The sequence below is a fragment of the Chenopodium quinoa genome, unplaced genomic scaffold (genome assembly GCF_001683475.1).
Source record: "Chenopodium quinoa cultivar QQ74 unplaced genomic scaffold, ASM168347v1, whole genome shotgun sequence".
Classification (NCBI taxonomy): Eukaryota; Viridiplantae; Streptophyta; class Magnoliopsida; order Caryophyllales; family Amaranthaceae; genus Chenopodium; species Chenopodium quinoa.
This window is the reverse complement of record NW_018742720.1, coordinates 1,196,958-1,223,958: the sequence shown is the minus strand read 5'-3', so window position 1 is coordinate 1,223,958 and position 27,001 is coordinate 1,196,958. Positions and strand designations below refer to the sequence as shown.

At 39.0% G+C, this 27,001-nt stretch overlaps 1 protein-coding gene across 3 annotated transcripts; it reads left to right on the top strand.

Moving 5' to 3' along the window:
* Positions 1-19,617: 19,617 nt before the first annotated feature.
* LOC110723100 (probable serine/threonine-protein kinase DDB_G0267686) lies at positions 19,618-22,094 on the top strand. Of its 3 annotated transcripts, none has more exons than XM_021902395.1 (2): positions 19,618-20,324; positions 21,126-22,094. In XM_021902395.1, exon 2 carries the CDS (start codon positions 21,142-21,144, stop codon positions 21,952-21,954), a length of 813 nt encoding a protein of 270 aa, XP_021758087.1. In that variant the 5' UTR covers positions 19,618-20,324; positions 21,126-21,141; the 3' UTR covers positions 21,955-22,094. The 3 variants fall into 3 exon arrangements, with proteins under 3 accessions (XP_021758087.1, XP_021758086.1, XP_021758085.1); XM_021902394.1 differs by having other exon boundaries at positions 21,107-22,094; XM_021902393.1 differs by having other exon boundaries at positions 21,097-22,094.
* Positions 22,095-27,001: the final 4,907 nt, after the last annotated feature.

The window sequence follows — 27,001 nt, the reverse complement described above, 5'->3', positions numbered from 1 at the left end:
CAACCACGTCATTCCCAACCTTATCCCAGTGTTTTTTGAAAAAGGAAGCTGTAAAGCCATCCGGGCCAGGGCTTTTATCACCATTGAGGCTAAACATAGTCCTTCGAACCTCCTCCGCCGTGACAGGTTTAGCAAGAGTCGCCAGCTGGCAACTATCTAAAGTTGGGATATGAAGTTCCCGTAAAAGCATGTTTGTTGCAGCATCAGTATGGGAATTCTGAACCGGGCATAAAACCTTCTTCATTGAGTCTACAACCAAATCCCTAACTTGATCCTTGTCCTCGATCCAGACTTCGGCGTTATTTTGTAGAGTGTGGATAAGGTTCCGCTTCTGTCGCATCTTCACCCTCGAGTACAGAAGGGAAGTAGGGAGATCTCCCGCAGCTACCTATTTTTCTTTCAGGCGCTGTTTCCAAAACACGACACTCAAGGAGGCAGCAGTCATAGTAGTATCAACGAATGTGACATAAGAGTGAGCATGATGTAGATCATCCGTCGACATACCCTGTGTAGCCAGCTCCGTCGTCAACAATTTCCAGTTCACCCCCCAGAGCTTAGTGTTCTGTAAACACCAGTGACGTAATTGAGATCTAGTTAAAACCTGTTTCCTAGAGACAGAAAACATAGGGGAGCCCTGGATAGTCTCATTCCACGTCTGTGTTACAATCGAACAATCGAACCAATCTCAGCAAAATCTAAGCACCAATTATCTATCTGATAAGGTATGTTACTCTTCTGCTGACCAGCTTCATTGGTAAAAATGATAGCTGCATGATCCGAAGCTAACAGCGGTTGGTTAATAAGCCTACTCTCCGGGAACTGGAAAAACCATTCATTTGACATGTAGGCCCTATCTAGACGTTCCAAAACCAGACCACCACTAAGACGTTTATTCGTCCAAGTAAACCTCGGACCCGAAAAAGGAACATCTAAAAGCTGATTTCCTAACTTCCAATTTGTGAAAACCTCACAACCTCTAATGTGTATATTCCCTCCCATCTTATCCTCAAGTAATTTCAGCTGATTGAAATCTCCTAACACAAGACTATTAGGAAAATGATGTAGGTTTTGCAACATTGAATTCCAAAAGACAAACCTATCCTCAAAAACAGGCGGCCCATACACAAAAAAGACGTTCCATATAATTCCATTCCGATCATGTACATTACAGTGGACAAAATGCGGAGTCATGGAAACACAAGAGATAGGCAAACTAGACCATCCTAAAACTAGTAGACCCCCACTAGCGCCTATCGAATCTACACCTGTAACAAAAGTAGGACTCCTATGACTAAACAAACTAGCAACCGTACTAACCGAGCCTTTAGTCTCGGAGAGAAACAAAAACATAGGTTTATGTACATTAAGTAGCCACAAAAGGTAAGGGAGCTTAGGAGAATCATGAGAATTAAGCCCCCTCGAATTCCAAGCTATCATCTTCATTGGGAGTTAGAGGAAAGCATCCCCGCTTTGTCGGAACTAGTAGCTTGATCTGAGTCATTGTCCACAACCATATTCACCGAATCTGAAGAGTCCGATGCTTCACAGGAATCGACCTTGTATTTCTTGCAACTAACACCAAAACCCTTCGGAGCCTGACGTTTTCCTGCTTTTGTAGAGCACTGAGTCTTTCCTTTACGGGCGGTCAAAGCTGAAGCAAACCCCGGCTCCACCCCCATATCGTCAGCCATTGTGACATCTGTGACACACTTCGAAGACAGAAGCTTGCTACCTTCCTTATCTGACCAAAGATTAAAGGCCCCTTTCATTTCGAGCCTCTCTAATCGAAGCCTCCGTCTCTTCTGAAGCCAATTCGAAGTGCAGTAGCGAAGAACAGCAGGCATGTCAAGTGATTGAGAGCGCTCCAAGCTGCTGGCAAAAGGACGCGCCCTTTTACGAGGCCAATTATGCTCAATATCAATTTGCATCTGCATACTCGCATCTGAAGTTTCCTGTTGATGAAGTAACTGAGGCATAGGTGAGTTATGCGGTACCTGATAATGCTCCGAATGTGGAATAGGACCTGAGCCTTTAGAATTTGGCGAAGAGAAGGTCACATTAGGTGGAGAAATTTGAACCGGCGCCGGGACAGGGTATACTCTGCTTCGCTTCCCCAAAGAGTGAAGGAAGGATCGAATCTTCCCACAAATCCGCGCCCCATCAGGCTGCTACGGCTCCTGATCTTGCCATCGATGATGAATTGGATAGTAAGTTCCATCCCTATTAACCTGAGGGACACCTTCTGTAAATGGGGTTCGAACTCCGCTGATGTAAACATAGGCCGTGTTTGACCCAGTTGCTACAATCCGGCCTGTGAATTCAGAATGAGTAAAGGCGGTTGAAACGGGTGGTGACTGATGGTGACGAACAACCCTAGAAGATGGCTCCCCAATTTCGAAATTGGGGTTACGATTTAGCAACTCTTCTGTCGACTGCTGACAACCTGTGGGAGATAAAAGTGCCTCATCCAAAGACATTCGAAAAAACCCACCTGTAGAAAGAGAGTCACCGTCGCTTATAAATTGACAAAATTTAAACACAACTTCGTATTGAAAGTAAACCCAAACTGCCTGACCTGGAGTATCAGTTGGAAGCAAGCAACCTGGTATTAGTGGCCTCGAGAGATCGACTATCACCAGCGCCCTGTAATCTGGATTGAAAGGCTCCTCCTCTCCATGATCCTCGACCTTGATGATGTGACCTACATGGCGAAGAGCTTCAACTGCCCATTCAGGGTCAAGATGATCAAGAGGTAGTCCAGTAACTTTGATCCAGATCTTAGCGAAGTCGAAATTGAGATTGGCTAAGAGTAGACCACGCTGACTTCTACGAAACGTAATAAGTCTTCCATCTATAACAGTGGTATCCAACTCAAGAATAGCATCCACATCTGCTGAGTTAGAGCAGACAAACGCGTAGAAGTTTCCTATTCGTTTGACTCGAATTGGTCCCCTCTTTATCCACCTAGTGTCAACTATATTTTAAACAATTGAACGAGCAGGAGGAGAAGATCCTTGGAATCTGCCTATAGCAGAGCTATCCCAATCAGTTGGAGGCCTTAATCTGTGGCTTGACGGATGCCTACCTAAAACTCCTCTCTTAATAGGGCCACGGCGGTTATCTTGGTTCTCCATATTAAACTCAGTATGGGAAGTATGGAACACGTTTGAGAAATTAACAAAATAAAAGAAGGTGGTTGAGAAAATTATAAAGAAAGACTAGTGAAGAACACAAAGAAAATGAGAACCACGTTTAGAATAAAAAAAAGAAAAAAAAAAAAAGAAAAAGCCAAAGGCTAGGAACAAAACCTTAAAGAAGAAGAAAGAGATTGCTGAAAAGGACGAACTCGTATGCAAAGGCTAAGGAAAGGACAGGTGTACCTTGAAGAAATTAACGAAGACACTTCAGTACCTTGGAGAGCGGCATGCGGAAGAAAAGGATTGGTAGCATGAATCTATGGGGAAAATGGTGATTGGATGGAAATTGAAGAACAAGAAGGAAGGAATTGATGAGGAAATGGGTTCAAACCCTAGGACTCACTTTTCGTGAGGGTGAAAATCGCCCAAATTTGAGCTGGTTGCTTAGAGAGCGTTTTTGAGCTGCTTAAAGTGGTAAGAGCAATTTTCGTGTCAAAAAATTAAAATGTGTATATACTCTGTAAACTAATTTGGAATAAATAAAGTATATGACTATTAAATTGGCGAGAGTATAGATTGACATAATTCTATTATCTATTAATAAATTTTAGATTTTTAATATTTAAAATGGCTAATTGGCTGTGGTGGTTGTCTAGGTTTCCTAGGTGTGGTGGTTGTCTAGGTTTCGTGGGCGGATCTACATGACGGTGCTCGCGGGTCTAGGTCTAGGTTTTGTGGTGGTTGAGGGTGGTAGGTCGCGTGTTATTGGGTTTCGTAGGGTAGTGGGTGGCGTGGTGTTCGGTTTCATGGTGGTGGTTTGATTGGAATTAATTTAATTGCTGCTGGTGGTGGTTTAATTGGAATTATTAGGGGCTTTTGTGGTTGTTTTCGGTGAGTTTTGGTGGTTTTCGCTGGGTTTTGGTGGGTTAGTGTTTTTTGGGAAATTTGGTGGTTTTCAGTGGGTTTTGGTGGTGGTTTTCGGTGGGTTCGTAGGTGTTGGTGGTTTTCGGTGGGTTCGTAGGTGTTGGTGGTTTTCGGTGGGTTGGGTGGTGGCCTGGTGGTTTTAGGTGGGTTCGGTGGTGGTTGTGGCTCTTGGTGGGTTCGGTGGTGGTGGCGGTGGATCTTGGTGGGTTCGGTGGTGGTTGTGGTTTTTGGTGGGTTCGGTGGTGGTGGTGGATCTTGGTGGGTTCTGTGGTGGTGGTGGTGGTGGTGGTTTTTGGTGGGTTCGGTGGTGGTGGTGGTTGTTAGTGCTAGGTTTGGTGGTTTAGTGGTTCTGATGATTTGTGGGTTTTTTTTATATAATTGGATTAGTGCTTACGTATATGCCCTTACATTTCAATAATCTTGTTTTAAAACTTTTGCCTAGGAGTCTGTGCTACCACTTGTTGCAAATAACTGTTAACGAAGGTGGTGTAATAATTCCCTATCACAGGAAAAGATTATTAAGATATAAAATTCTCCCTATCACATAAAAGACTAATAGATTATTATAAAGGAAATTTTGACTTTTGCTACCTCTAAAACAGGTCAAATTCACTTTTGCTACCTGGGAAAAGTTTTATTTTATTTTCCTACCTATCAAATCCCGTTTTTAAAATTTCGCTACCAGTTAACGAAATCCGTTAATAATTCCGTTAGTGAGATCCAGCCACCCTCATTACCACCTTCCGGCCTCCACTCCCTCCTTAGCCACCCCGTCAGCCAACCAAAAAAAAAAGAATTTTTAAAAACCCAGCCACCCCTCCCCTTAACTGCCATCCCTTCCCTTCCCCCCCTGCCGGCTGCCGGCTGCCGGCGGCCGGCGCCCAGAAAATCGGCCGGCGTCGTCGCGCACCCCCCTCCCTCCCTTTCCCCCACCATACGCAGCCCCCCTTCCCTCCCTTTTCCCCACCATACGCAGCCCCCCTACCCTTTCCCCAACGTTTCGCTGCCACGACCCCCACCCCGAACCAAATCCACCTACCTATTCCACTCCCCCATCGGAATCCGCCCCTAGCCCTGTTCCCCCACCGAAATCGACATCCCTCCACTTCCCCTCATGTTTTCGGTCTTCCCTAACCCAAAACCACCGCCCCAATGATAAGTTCATTTTATATAGAGATTTACCCCCGTCCCTTGGTCGTAATTAGTAGTGTTTTTGGCTCTTTCGAGCCACTTTTATTACTAATTGGTGTTTTCCAGTGTTTTCGTAGTTTTGTTTGAGTTTTGTAGGAAATTGCACATTTGGAGCATTTTCCCGGATTTTCGAGGAGCGAATACGAGCATTGGAAGACCGTGACCACTTATTGAAGCCCAAGACCGGTTAGAAGAAGCAAATCGGTGATTAAGGGCTCGATACTTGAGACTCCGAGGCATTTTGGACCGAGTATACTCAAGACCCGAAGAGGAAATCTAATTGGGCCGGAGGATTTAGGCCTAATCGACGTCCAACTTAGCCCAAGAGCCTCGCCCGGGCCATCAAGGGCCGCCCGAAGGCGCGCCCGGCCGAGCGGGGCGAAGCGAGACCCCAGCAGCAGACGCGCCCGGAGCACGTGCCCGGCCGGGCGCAAGAAAGGGAGGCATTGAAGAACGGCGGGCCCGGTCGGGCGGCCTCTTGCCCGACCGGGCACGATTGTTAGGAGAGCTTTGTTCTCCGATTTAGCTTTTTGTTCAGTTTAGGATTCTTGCTTCGTATTAATGTATTTTTATTAGGCAAGTTTAGACACTTCTCTACACTCTATTATTATTTTCTTCTCTCTCTACTTAGGCTTTCTCTCTCTAGACTTTTATTTTCTCTTGTTCCTAAACTCCATTGTAATTCCGTCGATTCGGTACGATTTCTCTTTTATTAATCTCATTATTTTATTCCTTCAATTCCTTATGCCTTGTTTAATTACTTTGATTTGTTTAACTTTGATCATGTCTGAGTAGTTCTTTTACTAGGGTTTATGGGGATCTAATAAATAATATAAAGGGGTAATTTATGATTATTAATTCTTAATTGATTTCCTATTGATTGTTTAAATGCTATGCAATTAGATTTGACCAGGTTTAATTGTATGAGTTTAGCAATATTGATTCGAGATTCGAGAGATGAGAATTGATGTTTAGGCTTAGTTTCAATAGGCAGATTAATTTATAAATGGTTAGATCGAGATTCGAGAGATGATATTTAATACTGGTAAATTAACTCTGTGATTGTAATACGTAGCGAAAGCCCTTTATGATCTGATTAATTAATGCATTGATGATTGATTATTATGTTTTACCCTGGAATATTGTTTATTAGTGAACCTATGCCCTAGGCTTTGTTATTATTGATTTCTTCCTTATATATTCTTCTTACTCATATTCTTCGTAGTATAGATTTTAAATCACAAAATTATTGGTTACTATTGATAATTTAGATTATAATAATTAATTAGGAGTAGAAAGACTTGTTTCCCTGTGGATTCGACCCTACTTCCCTATCTGCATAAGCTAGAGGACTTAGGTAATTATTTTTGATTAGGTGATACGACTTTAGCCTGTCAAAATTTGGCGTCGTTGCCGGGGAAACGGTTTTATTTTTATTTCTAATTGTTTTTGTAGTCTAGATTATTTTTCTTTTGCCTCAAAGGACATTAGTTCTTTGAGGTAGTTCTCATATTTGTCTTTTTAGTTCTCTGTTTATGCCCAGGTGTTCCAGATCAGGTTACATTCCATTTGATCTTGAGATCGAGCGCTCTTTCCATAGACATAAGAATTTTTATAGGCAAATCCTGGCAGGTTTTGGGAGTAACGATATTCCTAGAAATTCACCATCTAATTCTAGTGATTCGGAGGTTCCTTCTGATTCAGAATTAGAGATGACTACACCAAAGAAGCTCAGCGATTATTCGCAACCATCGTTGACGGATTTTCCACATCTTTCCCCTAGACCAGATCTCGAGGGAGTCCAGTTTGAGATCAAGCCCCAGTTCATAACGATGATAGAAAGAAAGCAATTCATTGGAGCTAAGGGTGAAGATCCTAATCTTTACATTGCAGATTTCTGTCAATACTGCAATACTATTAGGCAGAATGGGGTAACGCAGGACCAGATCAGGGAGATTCTTTTTCCCTTTTCTTTATGTGGAAAAGCTAAATTGTTGTTTAATGGTTTGAATAGAACTACACTTGGTATTACTAACTGGGAGACTCTTGCTTTGAATTTTTATAACAAATATTACCCTGCAGAGAAAACAGCTTTACTGAGAAGTGCCATTCAGAACTTTGCCCAGGAGCCAGATGAAGCATTATATGAGGCTTGGGAGAGGTTCAAGGATCTGCAGAGGGAGTGTCCCCACCATAACTTGGCAAAGTGGCAGTTGATTCAAGCTTTTTACAATGGATTAGGGAATGCATCAAGAACAATTTTAGACACCGCAGCTAGCGGTAGATTTATGAATCTTAATGTTGATGATGCAGGTCAGGTTATTGAAGATATGGTGATACATAATTCCCAATATGGGAATTCTAGAGGCTATGCAAATAAGGGCAAGCACCATGTTGATTCAGTAACTCTTATGCAAGCTCAGCTCACATCTATTTGCCAGAAATTAGATAACCTTAGTACTACTATTCCTAATTTTGTTGCTAATGTTTCTGCTGTTACTAACAATGCTAATGATGCTTTTTGTGAAAATTGTGGAAGTGTAGGACATTATGAGCAAGATTGCAGGAGTTCGATGGAGCAAGTTAATGCTTTCCAAACCTATAAGCAAAATAACCCATACTCCAACACCTACAATCCTGGCTACCGAAACCATCCTTATTTATCCTACCGTAGCACCAATGTTTAAAATCCTCCACTTCCACAACAACCACAACAAGCACCCCCTCCACAGCAAAAATATTACCACCCCCACGCTAACCAGAAACCCCCATCACAAACCCCTACTACATCTTCTGACCCTGCCTTGTCAAAAATTAGAGCGATGCTAACCAGTATGCAAAAGCATATGGAGAGTAGAGACCAACAAATTGACTCAATTATAGCCCATAATAAAGTCATGGAAACACAAATTTCCCAATTGTCCTCTACCCTACAAACTCACTAGCAGGGAGTCCTACCAGCGCAGGCAATTCAACCTACGGAACATGCGAATGCAATTACCCTAAGGAGTGGTTCACACTACGATGTGCCCCCAATGCCCAAAGAGGATGAACCTGATTTAATTGATATTGCTAATCCTGATTCCGTTGTACCAAATGCCCCTGCAGGGCTCCAGGGTAATACTAATATTTCTGATAATTCATTGCAGGGTACAACCTCAGGGAAGGATCCACCCCAGGAGAAGAGTAGGGAAGCACCGCCAGTTATCAAATTACCATTCCCAAATCGCCAACTAAAGACTAAGTTGGATAAGCAGTTTGGTAAGTTTCTAGAGGTTGTCTAGAATTTGCAGGTAACGGTTCCTTTCACAAAACTCATTACACAGGTTCCTGCATATGCTAAATTTATGAAAGATATATTGACTAGAAAGAGGGCCTTTAATGAAGTAGAAACTGTAGCTTTTACTGAGGAATGTAGTGCATTATTACAAAATAAATCCCCTCCCAAATTAAATTAAAGGATCCTGTTAGTTTTTCTATCACCTTGTCATATTGGTAATGTCTTCATAGATAAAGCATTGTGTGATTTGGGTGCTTCTGTTCGTGTCATGCCATCGTCTATTTGTTCTAAATTGAATATGGGTGAATTAAAAATTACTAATATAACTTTGAAAATGGCAGATAGTTCTGTTAAATATCCCCTAGGTATTTTAGAGGACGTCCCTGTTAGAGTTGGTAAATTTTTCATCCCTGTTGATTTTGTTGTTTTAGACATGGCTGAGGATACACAAATTCCCATTATTTTAGGTAGGCCTTTTCTCCATACTGCAGGAGCCATTATTGATGTTAAAAATGGTAAACTAACCCTATCTGTTGGTGATGATAATATAACATTTAATTTAGGGAAAGTTTTGAAAGGTCCTATGTTAGAGGAAAATTGTTGTTTAATTGATGTCATTGATATAATGGATGATATTTGTGAAGATAGCTTGACACAGATTCTTGCAAGGGATCCCTTGGAAGAAATACTTTGTGGAAATTTGGCTACAGGTAAGGCGAGTATCTGGAGTAAAGAGGTGGATGTCATCGAAAAAGCTCTTGCCATAGGAGAACTCGATGCTAACGAAAATAAGAAGGTAGTACAATTAGTTCAGGAATCAAAACCTGCGGAGGTGAAGAAACCTGAACTAAAACCTCTCCCTTCTCATTTAAAATAAGTTTTTCTTGATGAGCAGGAAATGCATCCTGTGATCATTAGTACTGCACTTGATGACCCACAAACTTCCCAACTTCTAGAGGTTCTTAGAACCCACAAAAGGGAAATAGGGTACAGTATTGATGATCTCAAGGGTATAAGCCCTGATTTTTGTATGCACAGGATACACTTAGAGGACAACTACAAGCCCTGTATTCAACCCCGGAGGAGGTTGAATCCTAATATGCAAGAAGTAGTCAAGAAAGAGGTTATGAAATTACTTGATGCAGGTATTATACATCCTATTTCTGACTCTAAATGGGTAAGTCCTGTACAGGTGGTTCCTAAGAAGGGTGGGATGACTGTTATAAAAAATGATAAAAATGAATTAATTCCCACTAGAACTGTTACAGGGTGGCGTATGTGCATTGATTATTGTAAACTAAATGTTGCCACTAAAAAGGACCATTTCCCTCTCTCTTTTATTGATCAAATGCTTGAGAGGTTAGCAAACCATAAGTTATTTTGCTATTTAGATGGGTATTCGGGATTTTTCCAAATTCTGATCCACCCCGAAGATCAGGAAAAGACTACATTTACATGCCCTTATGGCACTTTTGCATATCGTAGAATGCCTTTTGGTTTATGTAATGCACCTACTACTTTTCAACGTTGCATGATGAGCATATTTTCTGATTTCATAGAGTCTATTATGGAAGTCTTTATGGATGATTTTAGTGTTTATGGTTCTTCATTTGATGCATGTCTAATTAATCTAGCTAAAATCCTGAAAAGATGTGAAGAATGCAACTTGGTTTTAAATTGGGAGAAATGTCACTTTATGGTGACAGAGGGAGTAGTTCTTGGTCACATTGTATCTGATAAGGGTATACAGGTAGAAAAAACTAAGATTTCGGTGATTGAGCAGTTGCCTCCCCCAGTTAATGTTAAGGGAGTTAGGAGTTTCTTGGGTCATGCGGGGTTTTATCGCCGTTTTATCAAAGATTTTTCTAAAATTGCTAAACCACTGACTCAGCTTTTACTTAAGGATGCCCCTTTTATTTTTACTGGCGAGTGTCTTGAGGCTTTCAACAGGATTAAGCAGGCTTTAATATCAGCACCCATCATATGTACTCCCGATTGGAATCTTCCATTCGAAATCATGTGTGATGCGAGTGATTTTGCTTTAGGAGCTGTGCTTGGAAAAAGGAAGAACAAAGTTTTACATGCTATTTACTATGAAAGTAAAACTTTGGATGAGGCTCAAGTCAATTATGCCACCACGGAGAAGGAGTTTCTTGTTGTTATTTATGCTTTAGAAAAATTTAGATCATATCTAGTTGGTTCTAAAGTTATTGTTTTTACTGACCATGCACCTTTAAAGTACTTGATAGCCAAAGCAGAATCAAAGCCTAGGCTACTCCGATGGGTTCTCTTGCTCCAAAATTTTAACATTGAGATAAGGGACAAAAAGGGTGCAGAGAACGTAGTGGCAGATCACTTGTCACGAATCAGGTATGATGAGGGTAATGATTTTCTTCCTGTAGATGATTCATTCCCTGATGACAACCTAAATACAGTTGTAGAGCAACACCCCTGGTATGCTGACTTTGCTAATTATTTAGTGGGTGGTACTCTACCTCCTGACTTGTCCTACCAACAAAAAAAGAAATTCCTTTCTGATGTTAAACATTATTTTTGGGATGATCCTTTTTTGTTTCGTGAGTGTGCAGATGGACTATTTCGCAGGTGTGTTCCCGAATGGGAGATACATGGTGTTCTTACTAGCTGTCACAATTCACCTTATGGAGGACATCATGGTCCCTCCAAAACGGTGGCCAAGATAAATGAGTCAGGATTCTACTGGCCCACCATGTTCAAGGATGCTAACATTTTTGTGCAGGCTTGTGACTCTTGCCAGAGGACTGACAACATCTCGCGGCGGCATGAGATGCCTCAAACTAGGATTTTGAAAGTTGAAATTTTTGATGTTTGGGGTGTTGATTACATGGGACCGTTCCCTTCTTCTAGGAGGAACCGCTATATACTAGTCGCCGTAGATTATGTATCCAAGTGGGTTGAGGCCATTGCCACTCCTACCAATGATGCCAAGGTGGTCCATAGGCTTTTTAAGAAAATAATTTTTCCTAGATTTGGAGTACCTAGAGCCATAATTAGTGACCAGGGATCCCACTTTCATGAGCGGAAGTTAGATAACCTTCTAAAAAAGTATGGTGCTTACCATAGGACAGATTTAGCCTACCATCCCCAAACTAGTGGCCAAGTTGAAGTTTCTAATCGTGAGATTAAGGTCATCTTAGAGAAGGTGGTAGAAAAATCTAGGAAAGATTGGAGTGATAAGTTGGATGACACCCTTTGGGCATATAGAACCGCTTTTAAGACCCCAATAGGTACCACTCCTTATAGACTTGTGTACGGTAAAGCATGTCATCTTCCGGTGGAATTAGAGTACAAGGCATATTGGGCTATTAAGGAGCTCAATTTGGATGCTAAGCTAGCGGGAGAAAAGAGGCTATTACAACTCAACCAACTTGATGAGTTTAGGTTGAAGGCCTATGATAGTGCGCGTGTCTACAAGGAGAAGACTAAGAGATGGCACGAAAAGATGATCCTTCCGAGAGAATTCAAAGAGGGTGATAAGGTGTTGTTGTTCAACTCTAGACTTAAACTCTTCCCAGGAAAGTTGAAGTCAAGGTGGTCGGGTCCTTTCACTGTAAAAAGGGTTAACAAGTTCGGTTATGTAGAGTTGATTGATGAGCATGGTAATGAGTTCAAAGTCAATGGTCAAAGACTCAAGCTATATCATGAAGGGGCTACAATTGGTGCAGTTGAATTACTACACCTAACCAGTTCCAGTTCACCTTGAACACACTATGGTATGAGGGTCGTGCGGGACCTAGATAAACCAGAGCTTTGCGAAAGGGAACCCGTATTTTCCTTACTTTTTGTTTTTATTTTTCTACTTTTTCTTATGAGAGGAGAGAGGAGGGAATTTGACGAGTTTTATGAGTTTTTGGTACAGAATAGAGGAAAAGAGTTAGCCAAAATTTGAAGAAAAATACGTCGTCCATTTTGCTCTCGGGCCCAACCAGGCGGTGAGTCGCCCGATCGGGCGCGAGAGTTGAGGTTGGAAAAGCTTTAAATTTGCCCGACCGGGCGGAGGAGCGCCCGACCGGGCGCGATACTTGACGTGTACGGACAATTTTTTGGCCCGACCGGGCGGTGTACCGCCCGATTGGGCGCGAGAAGTGGCAAAGAATTTGGAAGAAAATCGCCCGACCGGGCGGTAAGTCGCCCGATCGGGCGCGAGAAGTAAAAGGTTGGGCAGATTCCGATCGCCCGATCGGGCGGTAAGTCGTCCGACCGGGCGCGACACAATGCTCTTTTTTTTCTCCGTCTTTTCTTCTTCTTCCTTTCTTCTTTCTTTCTTCCTCTTCCTCCATTACTTTATCTCTCTAAAACTCAAATTCTCTCTACCTTCTCTCTAAGATCTCTCCTCCATTTCTTACCCAAATTCAAAAATTCTTACATATTTCTTCTCCTCTCTTCATCCTCTACATTTCCACTCTAAAATTTTTCATTTTCCACAAACTTTAATTTCGACCCTCTACTCAAATGGCGGCGAAAAGGGCTAGGAACTTGCTCGGCGGTAGCTCAAGCTTTTCTCAGCAGTATGACCCGGCTCTACAACTCCCGCAGTGGCCGACGATCAAAATCGCGACACTCGAGCAAAAAGAGAAACTGGAAGTGCTCTACGGGCGAGAGGTAATTCCCTCACGGTGGTTACACCGTCCTACTCTAGAATCTCTAGGTATTTATGGTTTTGTTAGGAGATTTATGAATGATATTGGTATGAGAAAATTTGTTGACATGCATTATTCTACATACCGTGAATTAACTTGTGAATTCTTGTCTTCTTTAATTGTACAAAATCATAAAAGTGGTCCAAAATTAATTTTTAGGCTTAATAATATAAATATCACCTTATCTTTTGTGGAATTTTGTAAATTATTTGAGTTAGAACATGATTTGGATCGACAATGGCATGCTGAATTTAAAATGGAAGATGTGTATTTTGCTTTGACTGGTATTGCTAATGTAAATGCACAACATGCTAGTGCTAAACCGATCCACCACCCTGTCCCCAAAATGTGGCAAAGATTTGCCGGTGTCTGTTTCCTAGGTAGGAATGAACCCCACAACTGTCAAACCAATGAAGTTGTTGTAATTGGCCATTATGTGTTTAGGTTCGGGAAATTGAACATAGCTAGATATATTATCCACCACCTTAGCAGACATGCCACGGCTAGTAACACAGTCACTACCCCTATCCGTCTTGGTGGCCTTATCACTAGGATAGCCATTAAGAAAGCCAACTTTGTAGAGAACGGACCCCACCGTATGACTAACATGGGAGCTGATACCTACATACTGCAAGGTACCTTGAGGAGTTGGGGTGGTTGAGGGTAGACGGTCATCAGGTCACCCATTGGTGCATTAAGGTAGGGAACGAGCACCCTTTACCTATTTTTCCTTTGCCCAACCCAGACCTGACCGCCTTTCCAGCAGGGCAGGGGTCCTACACTTATGCCCTGTTAGTTTCCCATGCTAGGGGGGATGCTCCACCACAGCCACAGCCACAGCCTCCTCAACCAGTGGTTGAGCCTATCCAGCTTCCACCTTCACCACCCCGACAGTCCTACTCTCTCCCCCACGGTGACTCTGACCCAGTTTGGGATTTTCAAAGTATCGGTCAAGCATGAGGTCGTATAGAGCACAACCAGACTGACATGAGGCGGATGATTGGGTCCATCGACCATAGGCTAGGCTACCTAGAGAGGAACCGGGTTAGAGGGCTCTACCCTATTTATGATGACTATGCTCGTCGGGGCAACATTCCCGATGATGCTATTTACCCAGATTGGTTCCAGCCACCACCCCAGGGATACGATAGGGATCCCACTGCCCATGGTGTTTACACAGACTATTCCTCATTCCATGGGTACGGCCAGGACATTCCTTTCGGCGGAGGACCTGGGGGGGGAGTTATCATGCTAACTATTTTGGTGGTAGCTCTTTTGGTGCAGATGGTGCAGGTAGCAGTGGTGGAGCAGGTGGGTCCACACGGATGGACCAGGATGAGGAGGATTAGCCAGCTGGGCTAGCCTCGGGCTAATGAGGACATTGTCTGATCTTGGCTTGGGGGAGATTTTAGGATTTGGTATATATATATTTCTTCTTCCTTTTTCTTTTTATTTATTTATTTTTGGTGTGTTTTTTAGTTTAGATTTTTTGCTTTCTAGTTTAGTTTTATTGCTTTCCTTATATGAAAAACACAAAAAAATTAAAAAAATCAAATAAAATTAAAAAAATACATTCCAATGAATTGTAAATCATGCTTCCCTGTGCCCCATACTTGAGAAAAATTGTTTTGATTCTTGGTTTTTGATGATGAGCATTGTGGATTTGTTGATCATGATTTGAAGTTTAATTGCTTGGATTCCTAAACATGCGTCAATTTTGCCCAACTACTTGTGAATATAGTGCTTGACTAGTTGATTTAGTTAGGAATGTGTGATTAGTTCCTGGTATGTCAATGAATTTGAGTATTGGTTTGCAACTATGAGTAGTGTTTCATGACTCAATATTATGCACATGTGGAGGACGAAGGCATTTGTTCTCTTAGGTAGCCTTCAGATGATTTTAGATACATTTGTTCCCTTCTTGCTACCCATGTTGTTGCTTGTGCCTTTTTTTTTTGTTTATTAACCACATTACAAGTCATATTTGCCCCATTGGTTACTAGTCCCAAGCTTGGCTTGGGGGAGCTAATAGTGAGTGAGGTGAGGGAGTTTGTAGTGTGCACATTATTTGCACAATTTGGGTGGGTTTTGAGAAGTAATTTGTTCTTGATCATATTTTTGTTTTGATGAGTTTAAGAGTGTATATATTCTTGAAAAATAAAGTATGATGGTTTGATATGAAAAAAAAGTGAAAAAAAAAGAGAAAAAATTTTTGAAAAAAAAAGAGCAAAAGAAAAAAATTGTTTGATGTTCAAATGTTCTAAGTGAAGGTTGATCAAAAGAAAAGAAGTTTGAGTTTCAATGTAAATATTTGAAGTTTGAGTTCAAAGTTTGTTTAGTCACTCTAGTTCATTATTATCATATTTTTGGGAGTGGATTTTGTAAGTATTGGGTTTGAATTTTATGAATGGAGTATATTTGGTGGATTCTTGTTGGAGTTGTTTATGATGGAGATGTATGATCATTATTTATATTTGATCATGGGTTTATTAGGATATGGCTCCCTTATAGCATAGCTTTTCTCTCACATATTTCCCCAAATTTATCCTACCCTTTACCCTAGCCTTACATTACAAGCTTTAAAGACCTTCCGACCTTGTGCATAGAGTTGTGTAGATGTGAAAGTGTTTCTTATCAATGCAAGTTATGACTTGACATATTCCGAGTCGACTATTAGGTTGAGTGTATGTATTTTTAAACACACGACTGTTGTGAGTTTGGGAGGGCATTGTTCACATAAAGGGGTTGGGATGGAGAGCGATCGAGTACATCTTTTACTCACCACATAAATGAGAGTTGAGTGTGTGAGCACTAGTCTTGAATTCTATATGCTCTTGTGGTTTGCTCTATTTGACAATTGTTGGGGAGGAAGGGTGATTAGATGAATAAGATTGATTGATGTTGAAGCATGTTCATTTGATTTGCCTTGAATCGTTTGTGCTTGATATTCATATTGGGATGAGGCATGTTTTATATGTTCATTGATGAGCTCTTTGCTTAGGGACAATCAAAGGTTTTGCTTGGGGGAGTTTGATATGTTCATTTTATATAGAGATTTACCCCCGTCCCTTGGTCGTAATTAGTAGTGTTTTTGGCTCTTTCGAGCCACTTTTATTACTAATTGGTGTTTTCCAGTGTTTTCGTAGTTTTGTTTGAGTTTTGTAGGAAATTGCACATTTGGAGCATTTTCCCGGATTTTCGAGGAGCGACTACGAGCATTGGAAGACCGTGACCACTTATTGAAGCCCAAGACCGATTAGAAGAAGCAAATCGGTGATTAAGGGCTCGATACTTGAGACTCCGAGGCATTTTGGACCGAGTATACTCAAGACTCGAAGAGGAAATCTGATTGGGCCGGAGGATTTAGGCCTAATCGACATCCAACTTAGCCTAAGAGCCTCGCCCGGGCCATCAAGGGCCGCCCGAAGGCGCGCCCGGCCGGGCGGGGCGAAGCGAGATCCCAACAGCAGACGCGCCCGGAGCACGCGCCCGGCCGGGCGCGAGAAAGGGAGGCATTGAAGAACGGCGGGCCCGGTCGGGCGGCCTCTTGCCCGACCGGGCGCGATTGTTAGGAGAGCTTTGTTCTCCGATTTAGCTTTTTGTTCAGTTTAGGATTCTTGCTTAGTATTAATGTATTTTTATTAGGCAAGTTTAGACACTTCTCTACACTCTATTATTATTTTCTTCTCTCTCTACTTAGACTTTCTCTCTCTAGACTTTTATTTTCTCTTGTTCCTAAACTCCATTGTAATTCCGTCGATTCGGTACGATTTCTCTTTTATTAATCTCAGTATTTTATTCCTTCAATTCCTTATGCCTTGTTTAATTACTTTGATTTGTTTAACTTTGATCATGTCTGAGTAGTTCTTTTTCTAGGGTTTATGGGGATCTAATAAATAATATGAAGGGGTAATTTATGATTATTAATTATTAATGCTTAATTGATTTCCTATTGATTGTTTAAATGCTATGCAATTAGATTTGGCCAGGTTTAATTGTATGAGTTTAGCAATATTGATTCGAGATTCGAGAGATGAGAATTGATGTTTAGGCTTAGTTTCAGCAATAGGCAGATTAATTTATAAATGGTTAGGTCGAGATTCGAGAGATGAGATTTAATACCGGTAAATTAACTCTGTGATTGTAATACGTAGCGAAAGCCCTTTATGATCTGATTAATTAATGCATTGATGATTGATTATTATGTTTTACCCTGGAATATTGTTTATTAGTGAACCTATGCCCTAGGCTTTGTTATTATTGATTTCTTCCTTATATATTCTTCTTACTCATATTCTTCGTAGTATAGATTTTAAATCACAAAAATATTGGTTACTATTGATAATTTAGATTATAATAATTAATTAGGAGTAGAAAGACTTGTTTCCCTGTGGATTCGACCCTACTTCCCTATCTGCATAAGCTAGATGACTTAGGTAATTATTTTTTATTAGGTGATACGACTTTAGCCTGTCACCCAAAACCACTTTAAACGAATTGCATAATTTAGGGTTTCGTCTTGGGTGGTTTTGGGGTGGTGGTTTAGGGTTAGGGAAGGCTGAAAACATGAGGGGAAGGGGAGGGCTATCGATTTCATGAGAGGAAACGGGGCTAGGGGCGGATTCCGGTGAGGGAAGGGGAAAGGGGGGTGGATTTGGTTCGGGGTGGGGGTCGTGGCAGCGAAACGTCGGGGAAAAGGTAGGGAGCTGCTAAGGGTGGGGGAAAGGGAGGGGGGTGGGTTCGCGCCGGCGCCGGCAAGGGGGGAGGGATGGGGTGGCAGTTGAGGGGAGGGGTGGCTAGTTTTTTTTTTTTTTTTTTTTTTTTTTTTTAGTTTTTAGTTTTTTTAAAAAAATTTATTATCATTTTAAAAAAAATAAAATAAATAACCTTAACGGAATCGGTTAGGATTCCGTTAAGGTTAACTTAAAAAAAAGTGTATATGTTAGGTAGTAAAATAAAATAATAGTTTTGATAGGTAGCAAAATTGAAATTGAGGTGTTTGATAGGTAGCAAAAGTAAAAAAATCCTATTATAAAAGGTTACTTGGGACATTGCCTAAGATACACATTAATTTTTGATTTAATTCTTATTAATGATCATCAAATACAAGTGAAAATAATTTTGTATATGGTATTTTCATATTTATATAATATTAATATGTAAATGAAGTATTTAGTACATTAAAACAACTTTTTTTTTTAAGAAAACCTCTGTTTTTATTTAATTTACAAAAAAAAAAAAAAAAAAGGTTGCCAACAGATTATTTTGTTTTTATTTAATTGATACATTTTTTAGTAACTTTTGTATACATCCAGTGTACATTAATTTATTGTGTATTGGAGGTCACTTTTATCAAAATTAGGGTCACTTTTACAATTTTTTGGGTAACTTTTAACAATAAAGCATCAATATTTGGTAACTTCTATTTATGTCGGGTCAACTATTATTCATATTTGGGTAACTTTTGCTAGGGTGTGTCCTATTCACCTGATTTTCACTGATATGAAATATCTGAATTTATTACAACTTTTTTTAGTTGTAATTTGTACTTGGATAACCCTTATCAAAACTTATCAAACCTGAACTAATCTGAACTTATCTAAACTTATTACCCCTGAAATTAGTGAAAATAGGGTGAACAGAACATACCCTAACTTCATAATGGATATACTGTATTTAATTGTACATCCAAGTTGTTTAAAGGTTTATATACATTTTTTTTTATCAGCTTGCCAACGGATTATTTTGTAAGTTTATCTATACAAGGTGGTATGTAGTTAGGACATGTTCATATTTACTTAATTAATTGCAGTTCAGTTCAGTTCAGCTCCAATTAGTTTAATTCAGTTCAACTCCAATTAGTTCAATTCAGTTCAGTTCAATTCAGCTCAGTAAATGTGAATAGGCCCTTAGTTTATTAATTTTTTTTAAAAAAAAATCAGAAGGGTATTTTGGGAAAGTGAAATTTATCGTCCAAAATCTCTTTTCACTTTATATATAGTACAAGCTAAGAGATGGACATAAATTCGCGTGTGTGAATCCATCAAGTTTAATTCTCTATTTTTATTTTTTTTTTCAAAGAAAGACATAATTGAAAGGGGTATTTTGGGAAAGTGAAATTTATCACCCAAAAAGCCAGAACCCCTTTCACTTTATATATAGTATAAAATAAAATAAAGAAAGTCAAAATTAAAAGGGGTATTTGAGAAAGTGAAATTTATCACTTAAAAGGCCAAAACCCCCTTTCACTTTATAATTTTATATAGGAAAAATTAGAAATAATAATCCCAACTTTCATCAATTTTGGTAGAATAATTTCAACTTTGAACTATACTACAATAATCCGAACTTTGGGGGGTTTTCATTTTTTTCAATCCCAAATACCGGTTACCGGTTGAGTGGGTTACTTTTTATTTTTTTTTGTTAAAGTGACACGTGTCACAAATTAATTGGTTAAAAAAATATTAAAAAAAAAAACCACCATCAATCACCCAACCCTCCAACCTTGCTCACCGGAGCCCCCAACCCCACCCACTGCCCTCTCCCTCTTTCACCGGAAAAACCACTGCACGGCTCAGACCGAAACCCAACCCTCCCCCACCCCCGCCAACCACCACAGCCTCGCCAAACACCACAACCACCCCAGCAACCCCAGCCGCGGCCAACACAACCGCAAACACCAACCTCGAAACAATCACTCAATTCCCCAGCCATGAACGTTTAACGGTCACGAAACTCAGTTGAAACCCCTCCCCTAATCCCGAAAACACCTATCCACCCCTAAATTTGCAATTTGGGGTTTTGATGGCAGCGATTTTGGGGTTTTGGTGGCTGCGTTTTGGGGTTTTGGTGGCTTCGAACTTTGGATATAATTCAAAGTTGGGATTATTTTATAAAAATTGATAAAAGTTGGGATTATTATTTCTAATTTTTCCTTTTATATATAGGATAGGATTTTAAAAGGTTGGAAAATAAAAAGATCAACATGATCCTACAAAAATAGATCAACACGTAGTTCCTCTTTGTAAAAGAAATAAAATAAAATCAAATTGAATTTCGTCGGTCCAACCAATTGAAGCGCACTTGACGTTCTCCATTGAAGCAGCTTCTGAGGTAAGTTAAAGTTTCTTTTTCTAATCTTATCAATTTCACAATCTAGGGTTTATCTTTGATTTAATTTAATTGTTTAAGGTTCGAATATCTGAATGGTTCAAATTAGTAAGATTATGAAAGATCATAACTAGCGATTATGTTGTTAGAAAACAAAATTATGACCCGAATTTGATAATTGTATCAAATATGCCTTAAATTATGTGATTTTCCGAGCGTAATTTGATAATTGAATCAAACATGCCTAAATTTATGTGTTTTTTCGAGCCTAATTTGATAATTTATCCTGAAATTATGTGATTTTTGGAGTTTAATTTGATAAACCTAAAATTATGTGATATTTTTAGCGTAATTTGATAATTGAATCAAACGTGCCTTAAATTATGTGAATTTTTTCAAGCCATATTAGATAACTGAATCAAGCATGCGTAAATAAATGTGACTTTTCGAGCCTTTAATTTGATGATTGAATCATATATGGTTGCTAATGTATTGCAGAACCCCTTTAATGTTAGGATTGAATTATCCAACAATGGTATAAGAATGAAATTGTATTGATTTAGTTGATTAACAATATAAGTATCAAATCTCCAATTATAACTTGATTGTAGCCTGCAATGTATTGCTTGATCATATCTTTTTATACCTACTATAAGCAATTTAATTGCCTCTAGTTAAAAATTTTAGACTTCTTGCCGAATTTTGGCCATTTATATTCTAATAGTCATGTATTATTTTCTAAAATTGACATCAAAATAACGATAATGTATTACAGCCTTTTTCAGTGTGTCTGTTGTTGAACAGAAGGAATCTCAGGGTTATGCAAGTTATAAATATGGCTGCATCATACCAAGTGTTAATGTCTGGGGAAAAAAAGGTCAACAACAACAACAATACCAACGTTGACAACAGCAATAGTTATAGCAGCGTTGATAACAACAATGGCAGCGTTGATAACAACAATAGCAGCGTTGATAACAACGATGGCTGCCGGGCATGTGTTGGTTTGATTGTCTCGTTGCTCTTGATTGTTGCTTTAGTTTGTTTTATTCGTATTGATGATAAGATAAATGGCGACAGCAACTTCAAGCTAGAGTTCCAGATCAATTCTGTTGAGGTGACTTCCATGAAAGTATATAATGTCAGTAATGATTACTATTCTGTCATTGTTGGCGACAAGAAACAACACTTAATGGCAGATTTGGAGTTTAATCTGACATTGAATAACAAGGTAGAAGGATTGATGTATTTTAACCCTATGGAAGTGTCATTAGAGTATCACCATGATGAGTTTCTATCGTCGACTATGCTTGAACCTTATCTTCTTGTGGAGGATCAACACCAACTGCAATTTGGAATGCAGATCAAGGATGATGATGCACGCCTTCAGAACAGGACTGTGGATTCAATCTCTCGGGATTTGGCGGACCAGAATGTTGTCCAGTTTGCTCTCAAAGGGAAAGGTCGTTGTGTAAGTTGGCGTAGAGGTGCTTTTGTGAATTGTGGTATCAATCTCTTGTGTGATGACATAAAGGTTAGGATTTTAACTGCAACTTCAACTAATTTGACGACTGGGAGTATGATTGACAGCCCACTTCTTTGCAAATTTAACTCTGATTGTCATGATTTCTAGAAATATTCAATTCTACGAGTCTATGACTAATTGTCTAGATACAAGATTTGTAAATGTAATGGTATGATCTATCTATCTGTACGATTTTGGCTATTTGAGGTGAACTTTCATGTCTTTAGATTCAGTATTTTGATGTTGTCCAATGGTTTTATTACGTGCAGTTTAAAGAAGTCAATGTTTCTAATAAGTTAAGCCAAAGTCGAACTGCAATATAAGAAGTTGAATTTAACATGCAAAACTAATTAACCAATTGACGCTCATCAACAAAATGCCATAGACCAGGCGCATTCCCTTCGGCTATTTTGCTTTAGCTTGAGCATCATCTATGAGTCTATGACTAGTAGTATTAAGTTTGGTTTAGTGATAGTCTTAACATTTGAACCCCTGACAACTAGGGAGGAGATGGTAGCGGGCTAGCGGCAACCATACTTTGACATTATCGACCCGCAATTTGCATTGGCCTAACCTTCTTTTGGCCTTTAAAAATGACCTCCTTGACCCGACTGCTATCGAACCCCACCAATCCTGACCCGACTTGCCCAATAATTAAGCCTATGTTTCACAATTCTCCTACGACGTCCTCTACCATTTTTGTTACTTTCCTTGAGAAATTTACTTTGGTATTGTGGTTCTTCAAAAGATGATTTTGCAACAGTAAGACTTGTTATTCAAGACTCCTTTGGTTCTGTCAAAAAAAAAAAGACTCCTTTGGCGGTCTTTGAAATAGATTATTTATCGCTCTTTAACAAGATTTATACACTACAACGTTCAACCTCATATTAGTATATGAACCCAAAACCTATTCCATTAAATTCGACAAGCTGCAAGAATCCGAATATATTCTCATATAATAATTTTTTTTTTAACACAAATGGAAGCATGCATTTACTTGTGCAAAGCCCTTAAAACTATTACATCCTAACATTCAAATGGTTATTAATATAAAATGGACTATGACATAAGTATGAAAGTAATATAAGTCAGTCATGGTTATTAATACAAACTAGTTAGGCTTCTAGCCCCTTTGATGCACAAGCTATTACTTATAGGTTAATTTTCTTAAGGTGTGTTGTTTGTTAGTGTTATGCATAGGGATTTATGTGAAAATTCAAAGGTCACCGTAAAAGATAAAAACATGCTTAGCCATTATCATAATTCAAAGTTGTATGAGTTATATATGATACGAAATGTTCCTGCAACATAACTTAGGAGGACTCACAAATCTAGTGCAAGTGCTTCATATGCTGCTCGAAAACATCATTTCGAGGCCTGCTATTTGTCTAAGCTCAGAAGTCAGAACAATAGGATTTCTTACACTGTCAAGGTTACTTTTTTTTACCCCTAAATATAGTGTATGTTCCCCAAATCATATTAGGACTAAGACTTTGTTGTTATTGTAACTATAATGACCCCCCGTATGTAGCTAGCCAATCATTACAAAAACCTCATTAACTTATTCTCCAATCATTACGAATAAAGACATAGTGGTCCCCCCATATAACACTAACCCGGTAACCCTTGTAATATTGACCAAGTAACCCCTAGGCAACTCCTATAACACTGACGAAGTAACCCCTATAAAATTAAACAAGAAACCCTTATAACACTAACGAAGTAACCCTCATAATGGATGCCACATATAAGACTTTGTGTACAAAAAGACGAATCTGTTATTCTTAATAAAGAAAAATCAAATGAACCAGTTATTCCATTCCCTCTTGACACTTAACACAGAACTAAACATAGAATATGCCATTAACCTAACAACACATGATATACTCACAAAGTATCCTTCACATAACTCCATATGTAGAAAATAAGGCAAAACTCCAAGTGAGATTCAAGTAAGGATATCAACAATATATACAATACAAGAATACCTATATAAACAAATCGCTTATAGTCGATCTTCACCCAACTAAGCTTATGAAAGTGAAATAACAAATTCACTGCAAGATGGTAATCAATATGACTAATCGGCTTTCACCAGAACTAAAGATTTTTGTACACTTAAAAGTGGAATGTCTTTGCACATATAATGCTCCTAGCTTAATAGAACACAGATCCTAACCAAAAACAGATATCTCCTTAAAAACATTAAACCTAAAAATTCTTCACCCATTTAATTTATAAACAACATCAATTTAGAGGGTGGAGGACAGCCACACGGCGATAATATGCACCAAAAGGTCCTGTAATTCAAATTTTATTAAGAAGGCAAAATGTTGGGGAATATCAAACAATATAAGATGACAAATTACTCCACTAAATATAAATCATGAATACATTGAACTTAAAATGAACACTATTCAACCATTTTTAATCACAAGAAAATAACCATTAAACACAAACACATGACAATGCTAATAAAATTCAAACTAATATAGTTCCAATAAAATATACCTCTTCAGACTTCAGTAATCACTTCCTCTTAATAGAGTTATGAGAAAGAGAATGTTGGAATGCTTAATAAGCAGAATTCAGTCATTCCTTTACAAGCAACACAATGAGTATGCATCAATAGCCAACTCACTACCAAATTATCAACAATGGCAACATCCGACGTGGGTTATATACTTGTATGACTACATGGATTGCAATCCGGCACCCGATCCAGTCTGGCCACAATGTCAACCATATCACCATCACCCATGCTTTCTGTTTCACCACCTAAACCACAGCAAGGTGTACGTGTACCCTTTCTCCAATAAGCGATGAGTCAAGGACATTGATACGATGAAATCCCATATTTTAAGCAAACCCAGCCTAATGAATTAGGTCTTCAGAAATTACTGCAAGAAAGCAGCATTGCATGGATTTAAATGAGTTGACCAGCATAAAGAGACGGGTCAAGAATTTGCAGTCACAACCATAATGGCCCAGACTGACAGAAGATATGAACGAACATTCCCATAATCAACAATTAGCCCCTCAACGCTGTCAAGAAATCACTTCAATTGTCATCTTTGTTTAGTCCAGGGCAGTTGGAGAGCTTCCATGGAGTCATACTGAAATCAAGGTAGGTAAATTTCAGGGGTTAGCTATCAAATGATGCAACTTACAGTTTGCCTTTTAACTGTACTAGTTTTGGTGCTCACGCGCGTTGCGCGCGCATCATTTTGTTAATCTAAATTAGGAATTTATTAGTGAATAGATAAATAAATCTATTTGGTAAAGGTTTTGTTATTTTGTTCATGAATTTGTAGTTGTAAGGAATATAAATTATAGGAATGAGTGCGTAAGATATAATTATTTCATATCGAAATATATTAATCTTAGCAATTATTTATATCACAAACAATTGATAAGCATTGACACTTATGTTGATATGGAGTATAGAAAATTAGAAAAGTTAATATCATTGCTTGGATTGGATCATATGTTTGAGCTTTGTCTTGGTCTGTGTTAATTATTTCTCAGCCAGGGGTTACTCGAGTTGCTGGGGTTGCTCAAGTTACTTGGTCAGGGTTTACTTGAGAAGTAACTTAGGTAACCCCTGGCTGAGTAACCCCTCGAGTAATCCATGACTGAACCCCTCGAGTAACCCCTAACCGAGTAACCCCTCCCTCTCAAGTAACCTCTGATTGAATAACCCCTCAAGTAACCCCTTGACCGAACTCCTTAAATAACCCCTGACCGAGTAGCTCGAGTAACCCATGACCGAGTAACCTCTCGGGTAACTTTTGACTAAGAACCCCTAACCGAGTAATATCTCAAGTAACTCTTGACTAAGTGAACCCCTTGAGTAACCCTTTATCGAGTAACCCCTGCTCGAGAATTACAGCTAAAAAGGACAAAAAAAGAATCAAAATATAAGTAAATCAGGAACTAAATTCATTAAAACAAGAGGTGATCAAAATAAAAGCAACATAAGGAATTATTTAATTTGAGAAAAAAACAAAGAGGTGATCAAAAAATTATTGTGCAAGGCTTTATTGTGTGATCACACCCAACATAAGGAATTATTGTGCAAGGTTTTCTAGTCTTTAGCAGCCAAAAAAAATCAAGGCATACGATTATTCTCATATCATAGCCCTCCCTACCATAGTACATAAATCAATTTTCTGAGTTTCGTTCAATTCAAAGCACAAAGAAACCCATTCCGCACAAAGTAACCCACTAAAGAATTCTCAAAATAAACTAAGGAAAAAAATCCCAAAAAAAAAGCATTAAAACAAACCCACCAAAGAAATTTACACTACAAAGAATTAAACCACCATATAAACTCATTACAAAAAATGAAAGTAGAATCAAGAGTAGCCCTGGCATATACAAATAGGATGTTCCCAAATTGAAATTAAGTACCCCTTCTTCAGTCTTCTTATAGTCGAGAACTTCATCGGCCCTTAAGCCTTTGACAAATTCTAAGTTACAAGCTTCACACATAGCTGTAACAAGTGTATTTCCAAGCCTGGCCAGAGCATAAATACACAGCTTACTACAGAGTATCTACTTAAGTAATCAAGTCTACAAATGAGCACTAAACAAACATACCCATTTTTTTAAATCAGAACCCCAAAGCCTCTTGTCAGTTACATATACCGAAATACTCCTTAATCCTTATGTCCCTATATGGATATGGTTATATGCATGCTTTCTTTGATGTTCATACAAGAATTTTCTACTTTCTTGATAGCCATATAGTCTCATACCTCCATTAATCTCTCATTAACAATAATATGGTCCCAATATTTTACCTTCTAATCGACTCCACTCAACTAAATACAGAAAATCCTATAAAATGTACTTGGAACATACATTTAGGAAATAAGAGAGTATTAACTACTCCCTCCGTTCCTAAATGTTTTTTACGTTTCCATTTAGGGTGTTCCTTTTTATTCTTTACATTTAATATCTTTCCTATTTTGGTCATAAATTTTAGACAAAATTACCCTTGTTTTACAATTTTTATACTCAAAAGTTCTTACTTTTCCATGTGTTATGGTACTTTTTGCACTATTGTAATAGTTTTTCAACACTTATTATTACTTTCTCTCTCCTCTCTCCTCTAATTTCTTCACCCCACATGTTCAACATTGTATTTTTC